Source organism: Rhodnius prolixus, unplaced genomic scaffold (assembly GCF_049639745.1).
Source record: "Rhodnius prolixus isolate KJV_2025 unplaced genomic scaffold, Rpr scaffold_1, whole genome shotgun sequence".
Classification (NCBI taxonomy): Eukaryota; Metazoa; Arthropoda; class Insecta; order Hemiptera; family Reduviidae; genus Rhodnius; species Rhodnius prolixus.
In genome coordinates this window covers 61,631,949-61,652,513 of record NW_027411581.1, presented here as the reverse complement: position 1 = coordinate 61,652,513, position 20,565 = coordinate 61,631,949, and the positions used below count along the sequence as shown (strand labels likewise).

At 31.4% G+C, this 20,565-nt stretch overlaps 1 protein-coding gene and 2 long non-coding RNA genes across 8 annotated transcripts in view; 2 read left to right on the top strand and 1 right to left on the bottom strand.

Annotated features, from left to right (window-relative positions):
• Nucleotides 1-20,565, top strand: part of LOC141450766 (43 kDa receptor-associated protein of the synapse homolog) — a 129,435-nt gene that overhangs the window by 80,356 nt on the left and 28,514 nt on the right. For 2 of the 5 annotated variants that reach the window (XM_074121580.1, XM_074121564.1), the window contains exons 1-2: nucleotides 13,497-13,740; nucleotides 13,889-14,238. The exons of 1 other annotated variant lie outside the window; for it this stretch is intronic. Coding sequence is in view for 1 of the 4 variants with exons in the window: in XM_074121547.1 (XP_073977648.1) it covers nucleotides 1,290-1,414 (125 nt within the window). In the remaining 3 variants the exon portion in view is untranslated. Of the gene's footprint in view, nucleotides 1-827; nucleotides 1,415-13,496; nucleotides 13,741-13,888; nucleotides 14,239-20,565 lie in introns of those variants that run through there. 2 more of the 5 variants (XM_074121589.1, XM_074121547.1) reach the window with 2 other exon arrangements.
• LOC141451168 (uncharacterized) lies at nucleotides 1,425-10,492 on the top strand. Its single transcript, XR_012456569.1, has 2 exons — nucleotides 1,425-4,497; nucleotides 10,268-10,492. It is a non-coding gene; the product is annotated as an uncharacterized lncRNA (long non-coding RNA).
• Nucleotides 9,089-13,423, bottom strand: LOC141451154 (uncharacterized). Of its 2 annotated transcripts, none has more exons than XR_012456556.1 (3): nucleotides 12,897-13,423; nucleotides 11,552-12,815; nucleotides 9,089-9,103 (listed from the first exon to the last, which is right to left on the bottom strand). It is a non-coding gene; the product is annotated as an uncharacterized lncRNA (long non-coding RNA). The 2 variants fall into 2 exon arrangements; XR_012456561.1 differs by lacking the exon at nucleotides 9,089-9,103 and having other exon boundaries at nucleotides 9,147-11,714; nucleotides 11,833-12,815; nucleotides 12,897-13,419.

Sequence of the window (20,565 nt, the reverse complement as noted above, 5' to 3'; positions counted from 1 at the left end):
ACAATTATTTTTTATGGCCTCACAAGTTGTGAAATATTTATTAAATATATGAAACAGGTATTCTAGGGCTCACATTTCCGTTTAACTGCAAAAGTATTTTGCTTGAAATGTATACTCTTTGTTTTGCATTTCTTTTCTTATTAAAAACCGCCAAAGCAACAGACTCTTTTCTATATCCTGAACGGCTTAGGATTTTTATAGAGAGTCAAAGAGTTCTTATCTGTGCTGACTCTCATCTTTTTACAACTATCAAGAACTATTCCGACATGTATCAAAAAATAAGAGAATAAGTTGAAAGCCACAAGCTCTGTGAAAACACGATCTCCAATTAAGTCAACACTATTGCAACTCTAACGTCTCATTAGGCATTCCTCTACAATAATATATTACTGGCGCGTAGTGGCTTTAAGGCTACATAGATCGCTAGCCAAGTTTCTTTAATGAGAAACTGTGAAAGGAAGGATGTACTAAATAAATGAACAATCTACAGAGGTACTTGGAAGGTAGCTTTTAGACCCTCAATACTTTCAAGCAGTACTCACAACTAAGGTGGACAAAGCAGGAGGCTGCTTAAAGCACTAGCCATTTGAATTTTCAGCCTTCATCGATTTTTAGTCATTCAAAATTTTTTTTTTTTATCATAAGAGCATTTGTTTGCTGATTACAGATTGTTATGAGAGACCAACAAAAGGTACGTTTTCATTTTGCGTAAATATTTTTGGGAAGGCTCAACCTTGAACCTGTAGTGACAAATAATCGATCTAGTAATGACGGGTCGATGTAGACATATCAATATGCAACAAGGTTATAGAGTAACCTAACTAGTATCAGTGATATAATATTCTTTCAAACTGTGTGCCATTTTTACTTGTTTCTTTTTATTGCAAAAGAAATTTAGAAGTTCCTTTTATTTTATATTGTGTTTAATTGAGTGTATCTGTAACATTAAAAGTTTTCACGGTGTTGTTTCCATATTATTTTGTATTCACTTGTAAACCCGCAAAAATTCATTCACCTCTGATCAGCAGAGAAGAAACACCAAAAACCCTAAAGGAAAGATACACGACTGCTGGTAACTAGAAAGATAAAACGACTAACTTTCCGAACATGTGAATGCCAAAATGCACTTTATCGCAAGGTGCTCTTCATTAGGACCGGTACCCAAATACTTAAGTTTTTTATTGGCTAATTATTCATCCTATTTTCGCTGCACTCCTTTCCAGAACCAAGAAACCATTCTGGAATAATATTGTGATAAAATATAAATAATAAGTCCTAATACTGCGCAAATGATCACAAAACAAATTAGTATTCATGTGTGCAAAAAGTTGAAAGTTATGTACTATAAAAATACTTTGCCAAGTTGTTCCCGTTTGTTTCTTTTTTACAGCTATTTACAAGAAGTATTAAAGAGGTAAGTTTATAATGGAAAGTTAATTTACACGTTATTTTGTCCTCAGATGTTTTACTAACTAACTAAATTACAAAAGTAGACGACCATGTTGAAGAGACCCAGGTGATAGGGACTTGCGGTTCACCGTTCACCGGCTCAACAAACCCTCTAGCGTTCTGACAGGGCAAGCACCCACTCCTAAAGATAGCGCGCTAAGCACTTTAGTTCGATCTACACTAACTTTACAAGTCTAATAGGTACCAAGTTAAAATGGGTTCAAAATTCTGTGGGAGATGGTGGCATCTCTTAAAATGGTTATTGCAGCTGTTCATCGCTTCCGGGCAATGAAAGTCATCTTGCATTCTTCGTTCCCAGCATCCCATGTTTATATTGCTTACCCTAGAGAAATTTTAAAAGTCGACTTTAATGGAAGGGAGTTCTTACCAAATTTAAGAGAAATGAGGGTGCTAAAATTTTAATATTATCCAATTATCTGGTTACTTGCTGAATATTAATTATCTAATATTTAATGAGATGGATTTTCAATCAAATTTTATAATTTACTCAAGAAACCATTATTCTTTTTTTTGTACCATTATTCATCAAGCATTACTTACAAAATCTGAGAAAATTAACATTATTTTTTCCCATCTATTACAATTCTCTATTTTCTTGAATCCCTTAATTTAATTCGTAAAATTTTATTGATTTTTAAGAAAAAACTTTCTAGGGTGCCTTAAAATGTATTGCGGTCAGTAAAATTAGTAAACTCAATAGGGCGTCTAATTATCAAACTCTTTAGGACCAAACAGGGTAATTAAGAGTTCCAGCTCGAAAAACAAAGCTTGAAATCCTGGCCATACATTAAATAGATCTTAATTACATATGGCACACAACCTTATAACCACTTAAGGGCCATTTTATAGGAAAGCTTTGCGTTTTAATTCCCTAGAAACCATCTAAAAGCTATTTACTTGTACAGATGAAAGAGATAGACTTTTATGTGGCTAGTTTTATTTGGAGGCAACTCGAATTAGCATTCACAGTTCCCAAGATATTTCCTTCATTATGGACTCGAAAGAGACCACATTTAATTTTTATGATTAATTTAGTTTATTACGTGTTCTAAAAATAGTCTAATTTAGTACATACAAATTGAATGGACTTCATAAAATACATTTAAACAAATTCAAACTTACTCCAAATTTTCTAAAGCCTTTAGTTTGCCAATGAATATTAAATAGTACCTAATCAATATAACTTTGTTGGTTGCAAAGTTAAATCTTCATTATAAGTTTATGTTGGAAATGAAATATTGAAACAGGACATTGCCTGCAAGTTGGATTGAGTGTTTTCTTTTAACTCGTACATTACAGTTTCTACTACAAGAAACTTTTTGAAACAACTTTCTATGATGCTTCTTCAGCGTTTTGGTTTCCAGTAGTTTTTCTAAGTCAAATTAAGTTCAAGCCAATGTAAAGTTATTTATAGGTAGTGGGCAAAACATCTGGGTGAATATTTAGAACCTCTTTTGTAAAAACAAAATTTATTGATTCTCTGAAAAATGATAAGCATAGAATTTTAATTTTTAAAGTAGTTCATTTGAACAATAAAAAATATTTACCGAGAATTTTTTGAAAAAAAAAAAGAAATCCTAATTAGTAAAGTTATTTAGAAAACCTAAAGAGTGGAATTCCCACAAAATAAATGGCTATCTTAGAGCTCGAAGAATGTGAATTGACAGACTGCATTCGAACGAGTGGTGCCCGAAATTAATCTTGGGTGTTTTGAGATGACCCGAACATATATCCAAGATGAAAGTATCCACAATTCGATAGACAGAAGATCCTCCAGTTAAGGATAAAAAAAAGTCCTATATGTTCTGTTCCTAGATGCATCTAACTTGGAATTTTGATTTGCTGTAATTGACTTCTTGTCCCTATTTCGGTATTATTATTATTATTATTATTATTAAACATTTATTTAAATGTTTTTATTTTGATGAGCTGGAGTGATTAGTAATCTGATCGTCTGCAAGCTGAAAAAACACATTGTCCGCCAGTCCAGCAATCTTTTCTTTCATTCCTTCTGTAGGAATGAGACCGGATAACGCAACAATAAGGCTGGATAAGGATCTAAAGTTTTTAACTTTAGAGAATGTAGTTTCATCATAATAATAAGTATGGCAGGCAGAACATCATGAAGTTTTTTTTTAATTAAAAGAACCTTAAAATTCAGTTTTAAATAAATAAAAAAACAGGAAATAAGTATTTACAGGAGTTATAAATCTAACAAAACTTAAATAGCTAACATGTTCATGTCTACAAACAAAGACAATTTGTTTCTTCTGATTATGGGTCTCTTCTTTCCCTTTTCTCTTAGTATAACTTACACCACTAAATAGCGCCACGAGTTCCAGAGTACTATTGCCACTAGAGATAATTGCTTCCCTACTGTTTCCGTCCTCAAATTTCCGGGGCACCCTTTGTTTCTCAACTCACTATTTCAGCCGCCCACACTTTTCACATTAAACCAACTTAGAAAATTTATTTTTGTTAGAATAGTCAATAAATAAGGATAATATTACTGCCTTAAGTATTTTTTTTTTTAAATAAAGTAAAAAATTTAACTTTACTGCATGCAACGGTTTCTAATTCAAGTTCTAGGGTTTCTTAAATAATGTTCGAAATATTCTTAAATTAGAATGCTAGAGTTAATCTTCTTGATCTTCAAACCTCCTATTGTTAGCCTTTAGCTTTATTATTGTATGATTCCAGCTGACGAATTTTATTTTATGTTATATAAATATATTCATAGCAGAATTCCAGTTCTAAGACAGATTTTAGTTTGTTTTTGATGTCAGAGAGTTATATCGAAATCATGAATGAGTTGTTTTTCTGTAGTTTTCACACACTACTCTCTAATGAAAAGTTGGGGCGACCTATGCCTGGGATCTATTGAGACTTCTTCTGGTTTGGCAGTCCTCCAGTTTTGTCTGATTACACTCACGAGTTGTTGCAACTAATTCTATTTGAAAAAGTATGGCCAGTTTGCCGGGTCTTAGCGAAATATTATCGGAGGTGGTCATCACTTTCAGGAAATTGGTAAGTATTGTTCTTACTTGATTTTATGGTTAAAAATTTTAGGAACATGTATAGTGCTGCGGTGGACCGATAGATAGTTCTGTAGGGCAATGCAGTCAGACTATTCTTTAAGTTTAAAGCCAAGTAAAACATAACCTCTCTAGCCCTAAATGTTCATTACTGGAAAGACAGCATTATACACTGGGCCAAAAAAGTCTGTGAACACTAACCTAAATTTTATTACTTTTATTATTATCTTAGTAGAAACTTCTTTTATTTCCAAATGAAATATACTATTCGATAGAGAGAAACCAGAGTTTTCATTTTATATTCAATCTTTTATTTTTGTTCAACAGTAATATCACAATTACATGTTTAACAAAACAACCCCACACACGAATGCAAAAAAAGTCTGTGAACACTTTGCAGAAATAAATCATTCTTACACATTGTACGTGTATTATAAATTTTAAAAACTTGTAGGACCTCCTTTGTTCCTAATCACTTCCAACAAGCGAGCTTTCATCGATCCTACTAATTTTGTGGTCGTCAATGTTGGAATTTTATTCCATTCTTCTAGAATAGCGTTTTTTAGTTGTTCACGGTTTCTTATTTCTCTTTTATTTATTTGGCGGCTGATTTCATCCCATAAATGTTCAATTGGGTTAAGGTCTGGCGATTGTGGAGGGGCGTTTAGGCGCCGGGGTGTATTATATAAAAGCCATTCCCGAGTTTTTAGTGCGGTATGTTTCGGGTCATTGTCTTGTTGGAAGACAAACTTTCCCTCCAAACCTAATTTTTTTGAACTTTCTCTTAAATTGCGTCTTAATATATCCACATACACATATTGGTCCATCATACCATTAATTAGATCTAACTTGCCCACTCCTTTAGCACTCATGCACCCCACACGAGAATGTTGCCTCCCCCATGCTTAAAAGTTGGCTTTATATTTTTCATTTTCATAGCTTCATTTCGTTTTCGCCACACTTTTTGTCGTCCATCAGACCCACAAACATTGAATTTCGACTCATCTGAAAAGATTACGGTTTCCCAGAAACTAGAAGGCTTAGAAACATATTCTTTCGCGAAATCCAATCGACGCTTACGATTTATTTTATTGATAAAAGGTTTTTTCCTTGGGACTCGACCGCAATAATCGTATTCATGTAATTTATTTCTAATTGTCTGAGGTGTTACGCTTACACCATAATCACTTGATAATTCTTGACTGATTTTTTGAGCGCTTGTCCTGGGTTCTTCTTGAAATGAATCGTTTATGAAAGGAATTAAGTTTTGGTGGCCGCCCACTGCGTGGCCTACTAATCACATTTTCGTAATTTCCGTACTTTTTAATTATATTATGCACCGTTGAAGGGTTTTTTTGAACTATCTTCCCTATTTCTCGAATACTTTTTCTTTCATTTCGCAACGTCACAATAAGTTCTCGAATTGGTCTGGGAACTTCCATATTAGTGGTTAAATATGTACTAATTAGATTATTTATTCACAAAACTGACTGTAGTGGTTTCTACAATACAATAGAGAACTTTGAAACTTTATTCAATCGTTTTTCTGTTTGTTATCTTAATGTTTTTACATATTTATACAGCTGTTCACAGACTTTTTTTGCATTCGTTTGGGGTGTTGTTTTGTTAAACATTTAATTGTGATATTCCTGCTGAACAAAAATAAAAGATTGAATATAAAATGAAAAACTCTGGTTTCTCTCTATCGAATAGTATATTTCATTTGAAAATAAAAGAAGTTTCTAATAAGATAATAATAAAAGTAATAAAATTTAGGTTAGTGTTCACAGACTTTTTTGGCCCAGTGTATATGTTCCAAATTTTTTAATATTATAAAAATCGTAAAAAAGCAACATATTGAGTGAAAATTCCATTTTGGAAATTTTAAAAACGTCTAGTAAAAAGAAGCAAAAAGAAAATTACTTTTTAGCTCTTTCGAATTATATGGAAAGAAACTGTCTTTCAGAGTTGTCTTGCTTTTAGCCTACTTTAAATAATGGTTAATTTAAGACAAGACTCCAGAAATTACTTGTGGTGTAATTTGCATAAAGTAGCAGTGTTTATTGAAAACTCTGTTCAATTTCCTTTCCTTCTTATTCTACTGACAATTAGTTTGTTGTTTTTTTTTCATTTGCTTGGGCTCTTTTTCTAGACCCAAAAAACGAATTACAGTTAATGTTAATTATTAAAGTGAAATAAAATAATTATAATAAATAGAAAACACCATTTCGGGTACCCGCAATAATAACACTGTTATCTAGAATTATATTTGTACCATCAGAAATTCAAAAAAAGTTAACATCTAATGAAATATAAAGTAACCTATTACCTATAGAACATTACTAATTACTTATAAATTAAAAAATTGGACAGACCTAAGAACTGGTTGTAGCTACAGTAGCCGTCTAAAATTACAGTGCCTATTAGTACATCTATAAATCGCTCTCCCAGTCAAGAAATGTGCCTCATTCTTCTCATTTAGTTTAATTCAAACAGTAATTTGCAATAAAAGTAGTTGCACGGTCGCAAAAAACAGTTAAAATAAATTTTTGTTTCTTTCAATTATATCACATGAGCTGCACGTAAATCGTTTATGAAAACCGTAAATTTAATATTATTAAAGAACGAAGTTCCGAGCAAGTTCTTATAGAGAACAGTTGAACTCTTCTAGTTACTGATTGGAATAAAATGCTCAAATGGAAGTGTGGAAGTTTCGCTTTCGTATTCTTATACTTGGGGCCTCTAACTGAGGTTTGTAGCTTCTGGGGAATTCAAGAGTAGATGCGGTCTCGGGAATATGACTAAACTAAGAGTAAGCCAGTAGTGCATCAACTATTTGTTGGTAACAGCTGGTACAAGTACTTAACAAAATAACACATTATAAAGGAAATTACATGCCATAAATAAGCTACAATAAGAGCAGGAAAGTCGAATTGTCTGTTGTAATGAAGGAAGCAAAGATCGAAGGTTGTGGTGTGCTCTGTAAAATAGTAATGTAAAGCAATGTATTTCGTATTCCTTTATGTAGATTAAAGAGCGTTCCAGAGAAATAGACGCAAGGAATCAAGGCACATTGAACGCTCTTGAAAGTTTGTGCTAAGATAAAATAGGGCAAAGAGGGAAGAATACGAATGATGCTTCTTTGGCATAAATTTTATCAAAGAGTTTTCCTCACAGTAACGGAAAATGCCATACTTCCTTTGAATAACTACTTTGGGATGCATTGCACGCTGATGTAGGAAAGAATGAATGAACTTCAAATGAAAACCAACTTCAAAGTTCTAACAGAAGCTATTATCAACTCATTTGATTGTAGACTTGTTTTAGTGCAGGAGACTTTTATTAAGTTCCGTGTTGACTATTCACAACTAATTTAGGCTTAACTTTTTATAGCAGTCTTAACTATTCTTAGTTAACTGATAAATTTTGTTTTTAAATTAAAAAAAAAGAAGATATATACTTCATTTATCCATCGTAATTGTAAATTAAGAAACTTTATATTTCTACAATATTATAAACTTATTGTAGGCAATTAGCATTTCGAAAACTTTAGTCTTTTACTATTTTACAGAAGTTCATTCGACCTCCATAAAATTACTTTCAATTTGATGAGAGTTTCAAAAAATTATATTAGACATAAAATTTACAATATTCTCCCTGAATGAATCCCTATTTGGAGGTTAATATTTTGGGAACTAGCAATAATAAATGGGCCGTGACGATACTGGAATTGCGCAAAGGTACGAAAGTAACGGAATAAACGTTCTACGCATTAATCCATTCACGTTCCACAAGATGAGAGTGAGAGAGATTCTACAGCAGCGAGGAGATAAAGGAAATTTGTTGTAATATTATTATTGCGCGTCGACATTTGAACTTGCTTGATATCGAGGCTTTCTTACTGCAATTTTAGACTTATTATTATAACATGCCTTAGATTCACTATGGAGAAAAAATTTACAGATAGTAGTGATACAAAACATAAAGAATTATCCAAATTTACACATTAAATCCTAACAGTACATAAAACTTTCTAAACATGAGAATTAAGGCCTCCAGTGCTTGTTCGGAAATCTGCCTTTGATTGTGGAGGTATCCCAAAAGTGTATTCTAAGGACTTTTTTAATCCAAGACTATTGCTAAGCCCCCACTCAATGTCAATTTAATGGTTAACGATCGATACCAAATTGGTGTTGTATTCTGATGCCACTATGCCTTATAGACAGAGAACGACCCTGAAGATAGTACTCAGAAAAAAAAGGAAGCCAAGAATATTAAAAAGTACAGAAAATAATAAATACTTGATTAACTTTTATTGATTTATTTTTAGTGAAACTAAAGTTTTAAATTAGGAGATTTGTCTGCTCAGTCGTTGCTCCAAGAAGTTCTCTTTAAACCGTTGTAAAAATATTCAATAATGTTTAATTGCCCTTCGATCGACAAACAGAGTTAATAACGACATTATCTCTGGGGAATGTAAGAGGTCGTCTTTACCATATTTCCATCTTTACTCTAAAATAGTTCCCATGTTTATTCTCAGTTGACGTATTATTTATTATTTGTGAAAGGCTGCTCGGATTCTTTATCTTTAAGTAAATCTAGAAAAGTTGACAAATAAAATCCTTAGACTTGCTAGAAGGCAAAATACTTTTTTTTACTACAATAATAAAGTTTGTATTTGTTACAGTTTACATAATTATTACAAAAATATTTAAGATAATCATAAATTTGTATACTCATTTAACAAAACGCAATTGTAGATATGAAGAAGTATAAATTTCTATTTAAATTTCAGCATCAAATTTAGAGCTAACGTAGTACGATACTTAGGACTGTACATTGACAAGAGACTCACGTGGAACCCACATACTCAACTGAAACGACAAGACGTGAACAGACGCTACAAGCTACTTACTAGACTACTTGACCGCAAATCTAAACTCGACTTGAATCACAAACTGACAATCTACAAGACTCTGTTAAGACCCATATGGACATACGGAGCAGAAGTGTGGGGCTCAACCAAACCCTCTAACTCCAAACTCTTGCAGACACTACAGTCTAAAATCCTACGGAAAATCCTGAATGCTCCATACTACATTTCTAACCTTACCATTCACACTGACCTTCACATCCCTTTCGTCACTGACCTAATAAAGTCTCGCTATCGCAAATTTCACAGCCTCCTAGTATTCCATCCTAATCCTCTTGTCCAACAACTCTCCTCTCCTCATCTTCCCGATAATCCTCCTCGTCGTTTGAAGCGGAAGTGGCCTAGTGATCTATTGTGATTAAATCATTGTGAAAGAGTTTCACCAGTGGGTGATTGCTCTAACCATGACTTTACAAGTGAACTGACCCAATAAGATCAAATTTACTTGATGCAACAATTGTTGCAGTTGTAAATATTCAAATAAAGTGAAAAAAAAAAAAAATTAGAGAACTTTATGCTAACAAAACACAAAAAACTCGGAGGGTGAGAATTATGTATTTCATTGTATGGATTTTTTTTAAAATGTTATAGGTTAAAAAATAAACTGCCTTATCAGACTATGAAAATAACTCAGTTTTCTCATAATTCCAATCCCCCGTTCATTGGAAGTCTAAAAGTTAATTAAGACATGTAGTTTGACATCGTTGATTAAACAAACTTGAATACTACAAAAGTTAGTTAAAAGGGGGAAAAAGGCGATTATAATTGGACCTCGCTCAAAGACGAGTCAGTCATTTAGTTCATTATATTTCAAAAGTTATTTTTACAGATCACTTTATGGATCATATTTGAAGAGATGAGATGAGATGGGATGTTACAACTTTAATTAGAGACCTGCCGGAACTACGTTCTCAAATGGTAGAACTACATTATTTAAAAAGTAGTGCTTCCGCTCCTGCCAATGGAACTTAATTTGGAAAAAAATAGGCATTGCTTGACTTTACATTCAAAAACAAAATTCATCAAAAACATTAAAAAAAAAAAAAAGCAAAAATACTACAAGCTCTTTCATTAAATACATTGTCTATATTTCATTTAAATACAAATATTCTCTTGAATTGATTTCAATATTTATTATAAACCAAAACTGTAAGTAACTACAATACATTAAAGTTTGTATTATGAAGAAAGATGGAAAAAGAGTAACTATATTTTGTAGTTGATGTTACTATAATAGACACTGAGTCTTTGTTACTGTAATAGAGTCTGAATATCGTTAATCAACGTCACAAATTTTAGTGAGAATATAAATGGTTGAATATAATATCAACACATCTGCCTCTCATAAACATCTTTAATCCCTCACTTAAATGAAAACTTAATTTACAACATACCGTTATTTATTTTATTAATAATCTCTTAATGAGATAAAAAAAAAAAAGACTATAAAAAAATGAAAAATTTCAGTAAAATTAAACACGAGCTAGTAATTCTATCGTATAAAACTATCCGGAATGCAAGAATTATAAGTCACTTAAATGACGGAAAGCAAGGCAACTTTGACAATTACAAGTCTACATAGCAGTCTGAAACTTATTGTCTGTAAGTAATAGTTTAATGAAGTAGATAAGTAATTACTAAAACCAAATATAGTTTTAGCCATCAGAAGTATATCTTCAAAACTTTGAGTCTCCATATCTTAGTTTCTAATGGTAGGATCGCTATGAAATTTAGCTCAATTGTAGACTATTTCTACCTTTACAAGTTAGACAAGTTTCAACATTTTCACAGTAATTGTACTGGAGTTATACAGTATTGAAATTTGTTTGTTTTGTTTTTCTTCAAAAGTTCGTGTCTCAATATCTTAGTTTTATCTGCTGTGACTGGAATAAGTTTTAGGGAAATCTTACAGAGATTTTCCTTGAAATGATAATCCAATAATTGGAAACTGTCAAATAGTGTGTTGTGCAGTTTTTGTGTCCTTGGAATTTATTCTGGTTGGAGACGGGAAGTAGAAACAAATATTCAGTTAGGTAGTTTGGTTTTTCTAACCAGATTCTACTTATTCTTAACTCTGATTAAATAATTATTTCGATCTTGTTAATATTCTTACATTTTCCATGTAGAAGAAAAATATGAATTGCATAGTACATTTATCGTATAGGCATTGTAATGAAGCACTTTGGATCCCAGTCAAACTCTCTGAGCCTCTCTGCATGAGTTATAAAGAAGAATTGACAGAAGTATTCAGAAGAGATCGTGACGTTAAGTTGAAACTGCGAACAAAAAAAAAAGATTGGAGAGTCAAAGTAAAGTTTTGAGAGGTGCTCTAAAGCTTAGCACTATTCACTTGGTGAACAGTTCAAAGCATCACGAGACCCTCTCATCACTCACCAGTAACGACGCATTTTACTGTTATGTTGTTTCTTCTTCCTGGGTTTATGAAATAGTCACCAAAAATAATGAACAATTCTTGTAATACAATTTTACAAAATAGATATATGTATTTTCATAAAATTTATCATCCAGAAATGTAACTCTCTCTCTCTCTCCCAACATTATGGAATCAATATTACTGATAATGACAATACCGCAGCTTAACAATGTTAGCTTCAAACAAAACTAATTATTGACACCAAACAATAGTACAACATGATTGGGAATATTTGCTTGTGAATTCCTCTGCTTCGTATTACAGCAGAGAAATCAATATTATAAATAAACATTTTAATAAAGAAAATGTATTTGTACTACATAAAATCTCAATAAATGAGTTATTAAGTGTTACTAAACTTGTTATTTTCTATCTTTTGTGTAATAACAACCAGCATTATTTTCCTAATTTAAAAAAATATTTGAAGACTGCAAATAATTTATCCAATAGAGATAAATAAGTTTAAACATGAATACACATTCTTGAGCATAAAAATGAAATATGAATAAGTACTCAACATTTGGGAAAGTACATTAAGGGGATATCTTCTGCGAAAAAACGAAAATATACAGGATCCGAATACTTGCATCTTAATATGAGGCTTGGAGTCACAGAAAGTAATAAAAAGGTAATTTCAATAAAACCTTAAATTGTCAAAAGTGAATTCAATTTGATTAAAAACAAGACAGGGATGTGAATGGAATCTCCCAAAGGAATAACACGCCAATGGCAAAGTACAAAAGTTTCATTCCGTTCCGCCTGAACAGGCTTTAGAAGATCAGTTTGACTGTTAGACGATACAGAAAATGGAACACAAAATTGTTCCTTATCTTCCAGGAGCACTTCTTACTTTTTTTTTTTTTACTTTCTCTTGCTTCTCACAGGATAAGACTGCAAAAGACTTTTGGATTTGACTTCCAAGAGAAATACAACTTGAGTGTCCCTAGAATAAAATGTTTGATTACAAATGAATAGTGGCATCCAGCAAAATTCTAAGTTCATATTTAATGTTTCATGTACGTACCAACAGATGTTCTGAGAGTTATATTTTATTCAAAATCTATGAAATAAAATTAATAACTGCGGACTTAACCACATTTTTAATAAATATAATTAAGTTTCAATTCACTAATGTTTGCATTGTTGATGCAAAACAATGGAAAAGTTTATGCATAGTTTTAATTAATTTTTAGACACAATGAAATACTTAAAACAGACTGGCTGCTTTTAGGTAGTCTTACTCTAGAATGAGGATGTCTCCTTTTATCGATCCAAGGCTTCTTCTCTACACACTAGACGAGTTCTTTCCGTCAAAACGACAATTCTTTTCTATAATTTCATTCTATTCCGGGCCTAGTTATATTATTATTTAATTATATACCAATTTCACAAAAAACAAGACTGTATCAAATCGTTCTTCTTTATTATTTAGTAAACAATAATAATCTTCACCAAATAAAATAAACAGAATAATAATACAATTTATACCTTAACAAATGGGCAGGTTTCATTGAATTGAAAGAACTTAATAGTGTAGGTTATACGAGTATTTTGGCGATAAGTTTAGGTTATGCCTTGCTAATTTGCTATAACCTATGCAGTATTGTGCATTGTGCAATGTCTTACCGTGGTGAAGTACGAGGTGTAAAGTCGGGAATAACCTTCCGGAAAGTACCTGATTAGTATGAAACAAATGTATTTATTTTTCATGTCTGCTGCATTTAAAAATTTAAGTTCGAATTAATAGCTGTTCGTTTATACAAGATAAAAAATGAATTTTGAATATTTTTTAAAAATATTATTTCTATTAGAAAATTCTTTTCGTCTATTTGTTTACTTCTTTGAGAAAACTTCGTTTAAACCAGTTGGTGAGAAAATAAATTCTGAATAATATTTTTTTTGTCTTTATTTACATTTCACATCTTTGAAAAAAAGTGGAAGTAAATTTTAAAAATGTATTTACATTTTCTTACAACTGTATTGATTGTTTTCTTTGTTTACACAATTTATGACCAGGTATCCAGTGTGGCGACATTAAATTAGCATAATGGATCCCGGAGGCAAGATTATGGAATGAACAGTACGACCCAAAGTGATAAATGAATCCCGGAACATTGTTAAGTTGGGACTATTTAATTAAAATTAAATTATGAGTTCAAACCAAATATTACTACTTAAAGTGAGTACTTCATAATTTTTTATTGGCTGCACAAAAAAAAAAAAATGCAAATCCGCAAAGCCGTTTTTACCTGTAAAAATGCGAGATACCTTGAATGAAGTTTCCTGAATTCTACGAGCCTACAATTTTTTGATACGCAACTAATAAGAGTAATATCTTGAAAGAAAAAATGGAGAGTTTGCTTCTGGTAAGAATAAAGATAGATGAAATAACAAAAGAAATCATTTTAGTTAATTAAGCATATCGGATTGATGTGTTCGGGCAGAAACTTTGAACAGATCCCAAGGGTATACCTAACGAAATAATCGATTTCAATAATTATGCTGAGACTTCTTGCCTTTTGTTAAGGAGATTAAAAATAGAGATTTGTCAATTGAGTTTGAGAAACTCAGAAATGCAAAGCCAAAGGGTATTCATAATCTCGATTAAGGCAACTTACTCATTATAGGTTACATTCAATATTCAATATTAATAAGTTTTAAAATAGTCCTATATCAAAGTTAATTAAATAATATTTTCAATTAGTAATTATTTACAATCTGTTTTCAATCAGTTTTAGCTTTTATATATTCTAATTATATTTAAAATGGGGCTTGTTGTGGTTAGAATAATTAATATTGGAGTTACAATAGCGGTTAAGATTGACATTTGGTAAGTACGTCACATAACCAATTATCTGCAATACAGCACAATGCATTCGTATTAGTTCTAACCAGATGGGGCTCCGGCTGTTGGAAACAGCTCATGTCAGTAGTCATAGTGAATCCGTAGTGTGGTGTATGAATGTTTGTTAATTGTCGCTATGTATGAGTTCCTTTCTCGTATTATCCATCAATAATGCTATCAATTAAGTTTTATCTCATTACCTCTAACCCAAATTTAATTGAAAATGGTTGACCCGATCGTACTAATTGATTTATTACTCACTCCCAAAAAATATAATCTGCCTCTTTCACTTTCGGCTTACATTTTTAGATTTTTTTTTTTTTTGTGGAGATGCATTACAGAGATTGTATTGCAAATATCAAATTAATTAATTTTTGTTTTAAATAAATTTTTCGCACAGGAAAAAAAACAGGTTTTTCAAAAAAGCTTTGGCTTTTCTTTGAAAAGAAATTGAACGGTGAGGTTTTCCTTCCATAGTTTTTAGAAAAACTTGATAATGTGTACTTTATCTTTTTGATCGCTGTAATTATGTTTTATTCCGCCAGTTTGATCTCTTCTCAAACAGTACCCTCAGTTTGTCAAGGAGTAAGTCGAGTTGGCGTTCTAAATTAGTGAGTAAATATAGGATTAAACATGGGAGATGAGCTACTTACCACAATATTTAGAATATAAGGTCATTTAGAGTGATGAAAGAAGTGGCGGACAGCGAATTACTACTTAGTGCATTACCGTTTCTTTAATGTTAAGTATATGACACTTATCTATTGAAGTAAATGCTTATGATAGTTGGAGTGTAAGCATTCTTCTAGAAGTCATAAAATTTATTTTAGCTTAATACAATTAAAGAAACTCTTTTATCTCATGAATATCCTATTGGTTCAAGTTATGTTCTGAAAATAACCCATCAATCAATTTTAGTTTTTCATTCAAAAGTTTTTATCAAAACCTAAATCACTTCAAAATTATTGAATTAATTTAAATTTTATAGACCGAATAAATTTGGAATTTTATAGATTGAATAAATGCACCTAATTTTTGTTTTGTTTCTGCAAAATCAATCTGTAAAAAATTAAAGTTGATTGAACAAATAATTTCAGCAAATAAAAATTCCTTTACAACGCAGTGTAGATTATAAAACACAGCTGTAAATGAGGGCTGGCGAAGAGAACGATCCAGTACAGCTGGAAAAGTTGATTAATGATGAGTTCTGGACATATTCAGTATTCTGAGCACGTAAGGTCGTTTAACGCCGCGTCCCCTGGCTATTCTTCATCGCTTTTAATCAAATAGTAATGGTAAAATAAAAGAGCAACAAAAAGAAAGACTTGCGACGTCACATTTTCATATATTTTTTTACTTTAATTATATAAGTTTGTCTACATATACCTATTAAAAAATAATTTATAGATCTAGTATCCATCTTAGGTTTCAATTTAATAATAATTTCGTACTTCTCTCCTAGATTACGTGAAAAGTACGGAAGCCAATCATACTTACTTTTATTGCAGCATACTTAATTAAATCTTGCAATCCAAATTTGTTCGTGAAAAACTAAGTTGGGATCTGCTTTTGAATGCTTCCGATTTCATTTCAGTCTGTAAACGCTCGGAAAAGTATCAAAACTACATCCAGAATCCGGAACAATATTTTCATGGCTACGTCCTCATTTCTCAGGTTCATTAAACGTTACAACATAGAAATTCATTTAATTTATTTATTTTAATACCTACTTGATTTTCAAATGTTCACTTAATTCTTATTAATGGTAAATAAACCAGTAAATATAAGAATTAAATATATTAAAATCTGACAAATACAAAAAGAGAAATAAGAGTGCGAAATTTTGTACGAATACGAAAATCTTTAAATTTTAACCATCTATTACACAAAAACATTTGGGTGTAGAACATTGCCATTCGTGCCAGTTCTAGAGCTATCATTTCTCTAAAATTCCGTAAAGAATTCATTGAAATCCGAATAGTACGAAAAGAGATATAAACGTTTGAATTTCGAACGATTTCGAAAACACACATGGAAAACGTAGAAAATATAACCTTCGATATCACGATTACTATTATAGCTACTAAAATGCCATTTCTACCAGTTATACAGCTATCTTTTCTCTACACTTCGGTGAAGAATTCATTGAAATTAGACAAATACAAATGGAGATATAAGAGTGTGAAATTTTGAACGAATACGAAAAATTTTAACCATCCATTACACAAAAACATTTGGGTGTAGAACATTGCCATTCATGCCAGTTCTAGAGCTATCTTTTCTCTACAATTCCGTAAAGAATTCATTGAATTCCGAGTAGTACGAAAAGAGATATAAACGTTTGAATTTCGAACGATTTCGAAAACACATGGAAAACATAGAAAATATAACCTTCGATATCACGATTATTATTATAGCTACTAAAATGCCATTTCTACCAGTTATACAGCTATCTTTTCTCTACACTTCGGTGAAGAATTCATTGAAATTAGATAAATACAAAAAGAGATATAAAAGTTTGAAATTTCGAACGAATACGAAAATATTAAAATTTTAACCATCCATTACACAAAAACATTTGGGTGTAGAACATTGCCATTCATGCCAGTAATAGAGCTATCATTACTCTATAATGCGGCAAAGAACTCATTGAAATACGAATACTACGAAAAGAGATATAAACGTTTGAATTTGGAACGATTTCGAAAACACACATGGAAAACGTAGAAAATATAACTTTCGATATCACGATTACTATTATAGCTACTAAAATGCCATTTCTACCAGTTATACAGCTATCTTTTCTCTACACTTCGGTGAAGAAATTAGACAAATACAAAAAGAGATATAAAAGTTTGAAATTTCGAACGAATACGAAAACCTTAAAATTTTAACCATCCATTACACAAAAACATTTGGGTGTAGAACATTGCCATTCATGCCAGTTCTAGAGCTATCTTTTCTCTACAATTCCGTAGAGAATTCATTGAAATACGAATACTACGAAAAGAGATATAAACGTTTGAATTTGGAACGATTTCGAAAACACACATGGAAAACGTAGAAAATATAACTTTCGATATCACGATTACTATTATAGCTACCAAAATGGCATTTATACCAGTTATACAGCTATCTTTTCTCTGCACTTCGGTGAAGAAGTCATTGAAATTAGACAAATACAAAAAGAGATATAAAAGTTTGAAATTTCGAACGAATACGAAAATCTTAAAATTTTAACCATCCATTACACAAAAACATTTGGGTGTAGAACATTGCCATTCATGCCAGTTCTAGAGCTATCTTTTCTCTACACTTCGGTGAAGAATTCATTGAAATCCGAGTAGTACGAAAAGAGATATAAACGTTTGAATTTCGAACGATTTCGATAACACACATGGAAAACATAGAAAATATAACCTTCGATATCTCGATTACTATTATAGCTACTAAAATGCCATTTATACCAGTTATGCAGCTATCTTTTCTCTACACTTCGGTGAAGAATTCATTGAAATTAGATAAATACAAAAAGAGATATAAAAGTTTGAAATTTCGAACGAATACGAAAATCTTAAAATTTTAACCATCCATTACACAAAAACATTTGGGTGTAGAACATTGCCATTCATGCCAGTAATAGAGCTATCATTACTCTATAATGCGGCAAAGAACTCATTGAAATACGAATACTACGAAAAGAGATATAGACGTTTGAATTTGGAACGATTTCGAAAACACACATGGAAAACGTAGAAAATATAACTTTCGATATCACGATTACTATTATAGCTACTAAAATGCCATTTCTACCAGTTATACAGCTATCTTTTCTCTACACTTCGGTGAAGAATTCATTGAAATTAGACAAATACAAAAAGAGATATAAAAGTTTGAAATTTTGTACGAATACGAAAACCTTAAAATTTTAACCATCCATTACACAAAAACATTTGGGTGTAGAACATTACCATTCATGCCAGTTCTAGAGCTATCTTTTCTCTACAATTCCGTAAAGAATTCATTGAAATCCGAGTAGTACGTAAAGAGATATAAACGTTTGAATTTCGAACGATTTCGAAAACACACATGGAAAACGTAGAAAATATAACCTTCGATATCACGATTACTATTATAGCTACTAAAGTGCCATTCCTACCAGTTATACAGCTATCTTTTCTCTACACTTCGGTGAAGAATTCATTGAAATTAGACAAATACAAATGGAGATATAAGAGTGTGAAATTTTGAACGAATACGAAAAACTTAAAATTTTAACCATCCATTACACAAAAACATTTGGGTTTAGAACATTGCCATTCGTGCCAGTTATAGAGCTATCTTTTCTCTACAATTCCGTAAAGAATTCATTGAAATCCGAGTAGTACGAAAAGAGATATAAACGTTTGAATTTGGAACGATTTCGAAAACAAACATGGAAAACATAGAAAATATAACCTTCGATATCACGATTATTATTATAGCTACTAAAATGCCATTTATACCAGTTATGCAGCTATCTTTTCTCTACACTTCGGTGAAGGATTCATTGAAATCTGACAAATACAAAAAGAGATATAAAAGTTTGAAATTTCGAACGAATACGAAAATCTTAAAATTTTAACCATCCATTACACAAAAACATTTGGGTGTAGAACATTGCCATTCATGCCAGTAATAGAGCTATCATTACTCTATAATGCGGCAAAGAACTCATTGAAATACGAATACTACGAAAAGAGATATAAACGTTTGAATTTGGAACGATTTCGAAAACACACATGGAAAACGTAGAAAATATAACTTTCGATATCACGATTACTATTATAGCTACTAAAATGCCATTTCTACCAGTTATACAGCTATCTTTTCTCTACACTTCGGTGAAGAAATTAGACAAATACAAAAAGAGATATAAAAGTTTGAAATTTCGAACGAATACGAAAACCTTAAAATTTTAACCATCCATTACACAAAAACATTTGGGTGTAGAACATTGCCATTCATGCCAGTTCTAGAGCTATCTTTTCTCTACAATTCCGTAGAGAATTCATTGAAATACGAATACTACGAAAAGAGATATAAACGTTTGAATTTGGAACGATTTCGAAAACACACATGGAAAACGTAGAAAATATAACTTTCGATATCACGATTACTATTATAGCTACCAAAATGCCATTTATACCAGTTATACAGCTATCTTTTCTCTGCACTTCGGTGAAGAAGTCATTGAAATTAGACAAATACAAAAAGAGATATAAAAGTTTGAAATTTCGAACGAATACGAAAATCTTAAAATTTTAACCATCCATTACACAAAAACATTTGGGTGTAGAACATTGCCATTCATGCCAGTTCTAGAGCTATCTTTTCTCTACACTTCGGTGAAGAATTCATTGAAATCCGAGTAGTACGAAAAGAGATATAAACGTTTGAATTTCGAACGATTTCGATAACACACATGGAAAACATAGAAAATATAACCTTCGATATCTCGATTACTATTATAGCTACTAAAATGCCATTTATACCAGTTATGCAGCTATCTTTTCTCTACACTTCGGTGAAGAATTCATTGAAATTAGATAAATACAAAAAGAGATATAAAAGTTTGAAATTTCGAACGAATACGAAAATCTTAAAATTTTAACCATCCATTACACAAAAACATTTGGGTGTAGAACATTGCCATTCATGCCAGTAATAGAGCTATCATTACTCTATAATGCGGCAAAGAACTCATTGAAATACGAATACTACGAAAAGAGATATAGACGTTTGAATTTGGAACGATTTCGAAAACACACATGGAAAACGTAGAAAATATAACTTTCGATATCACGAT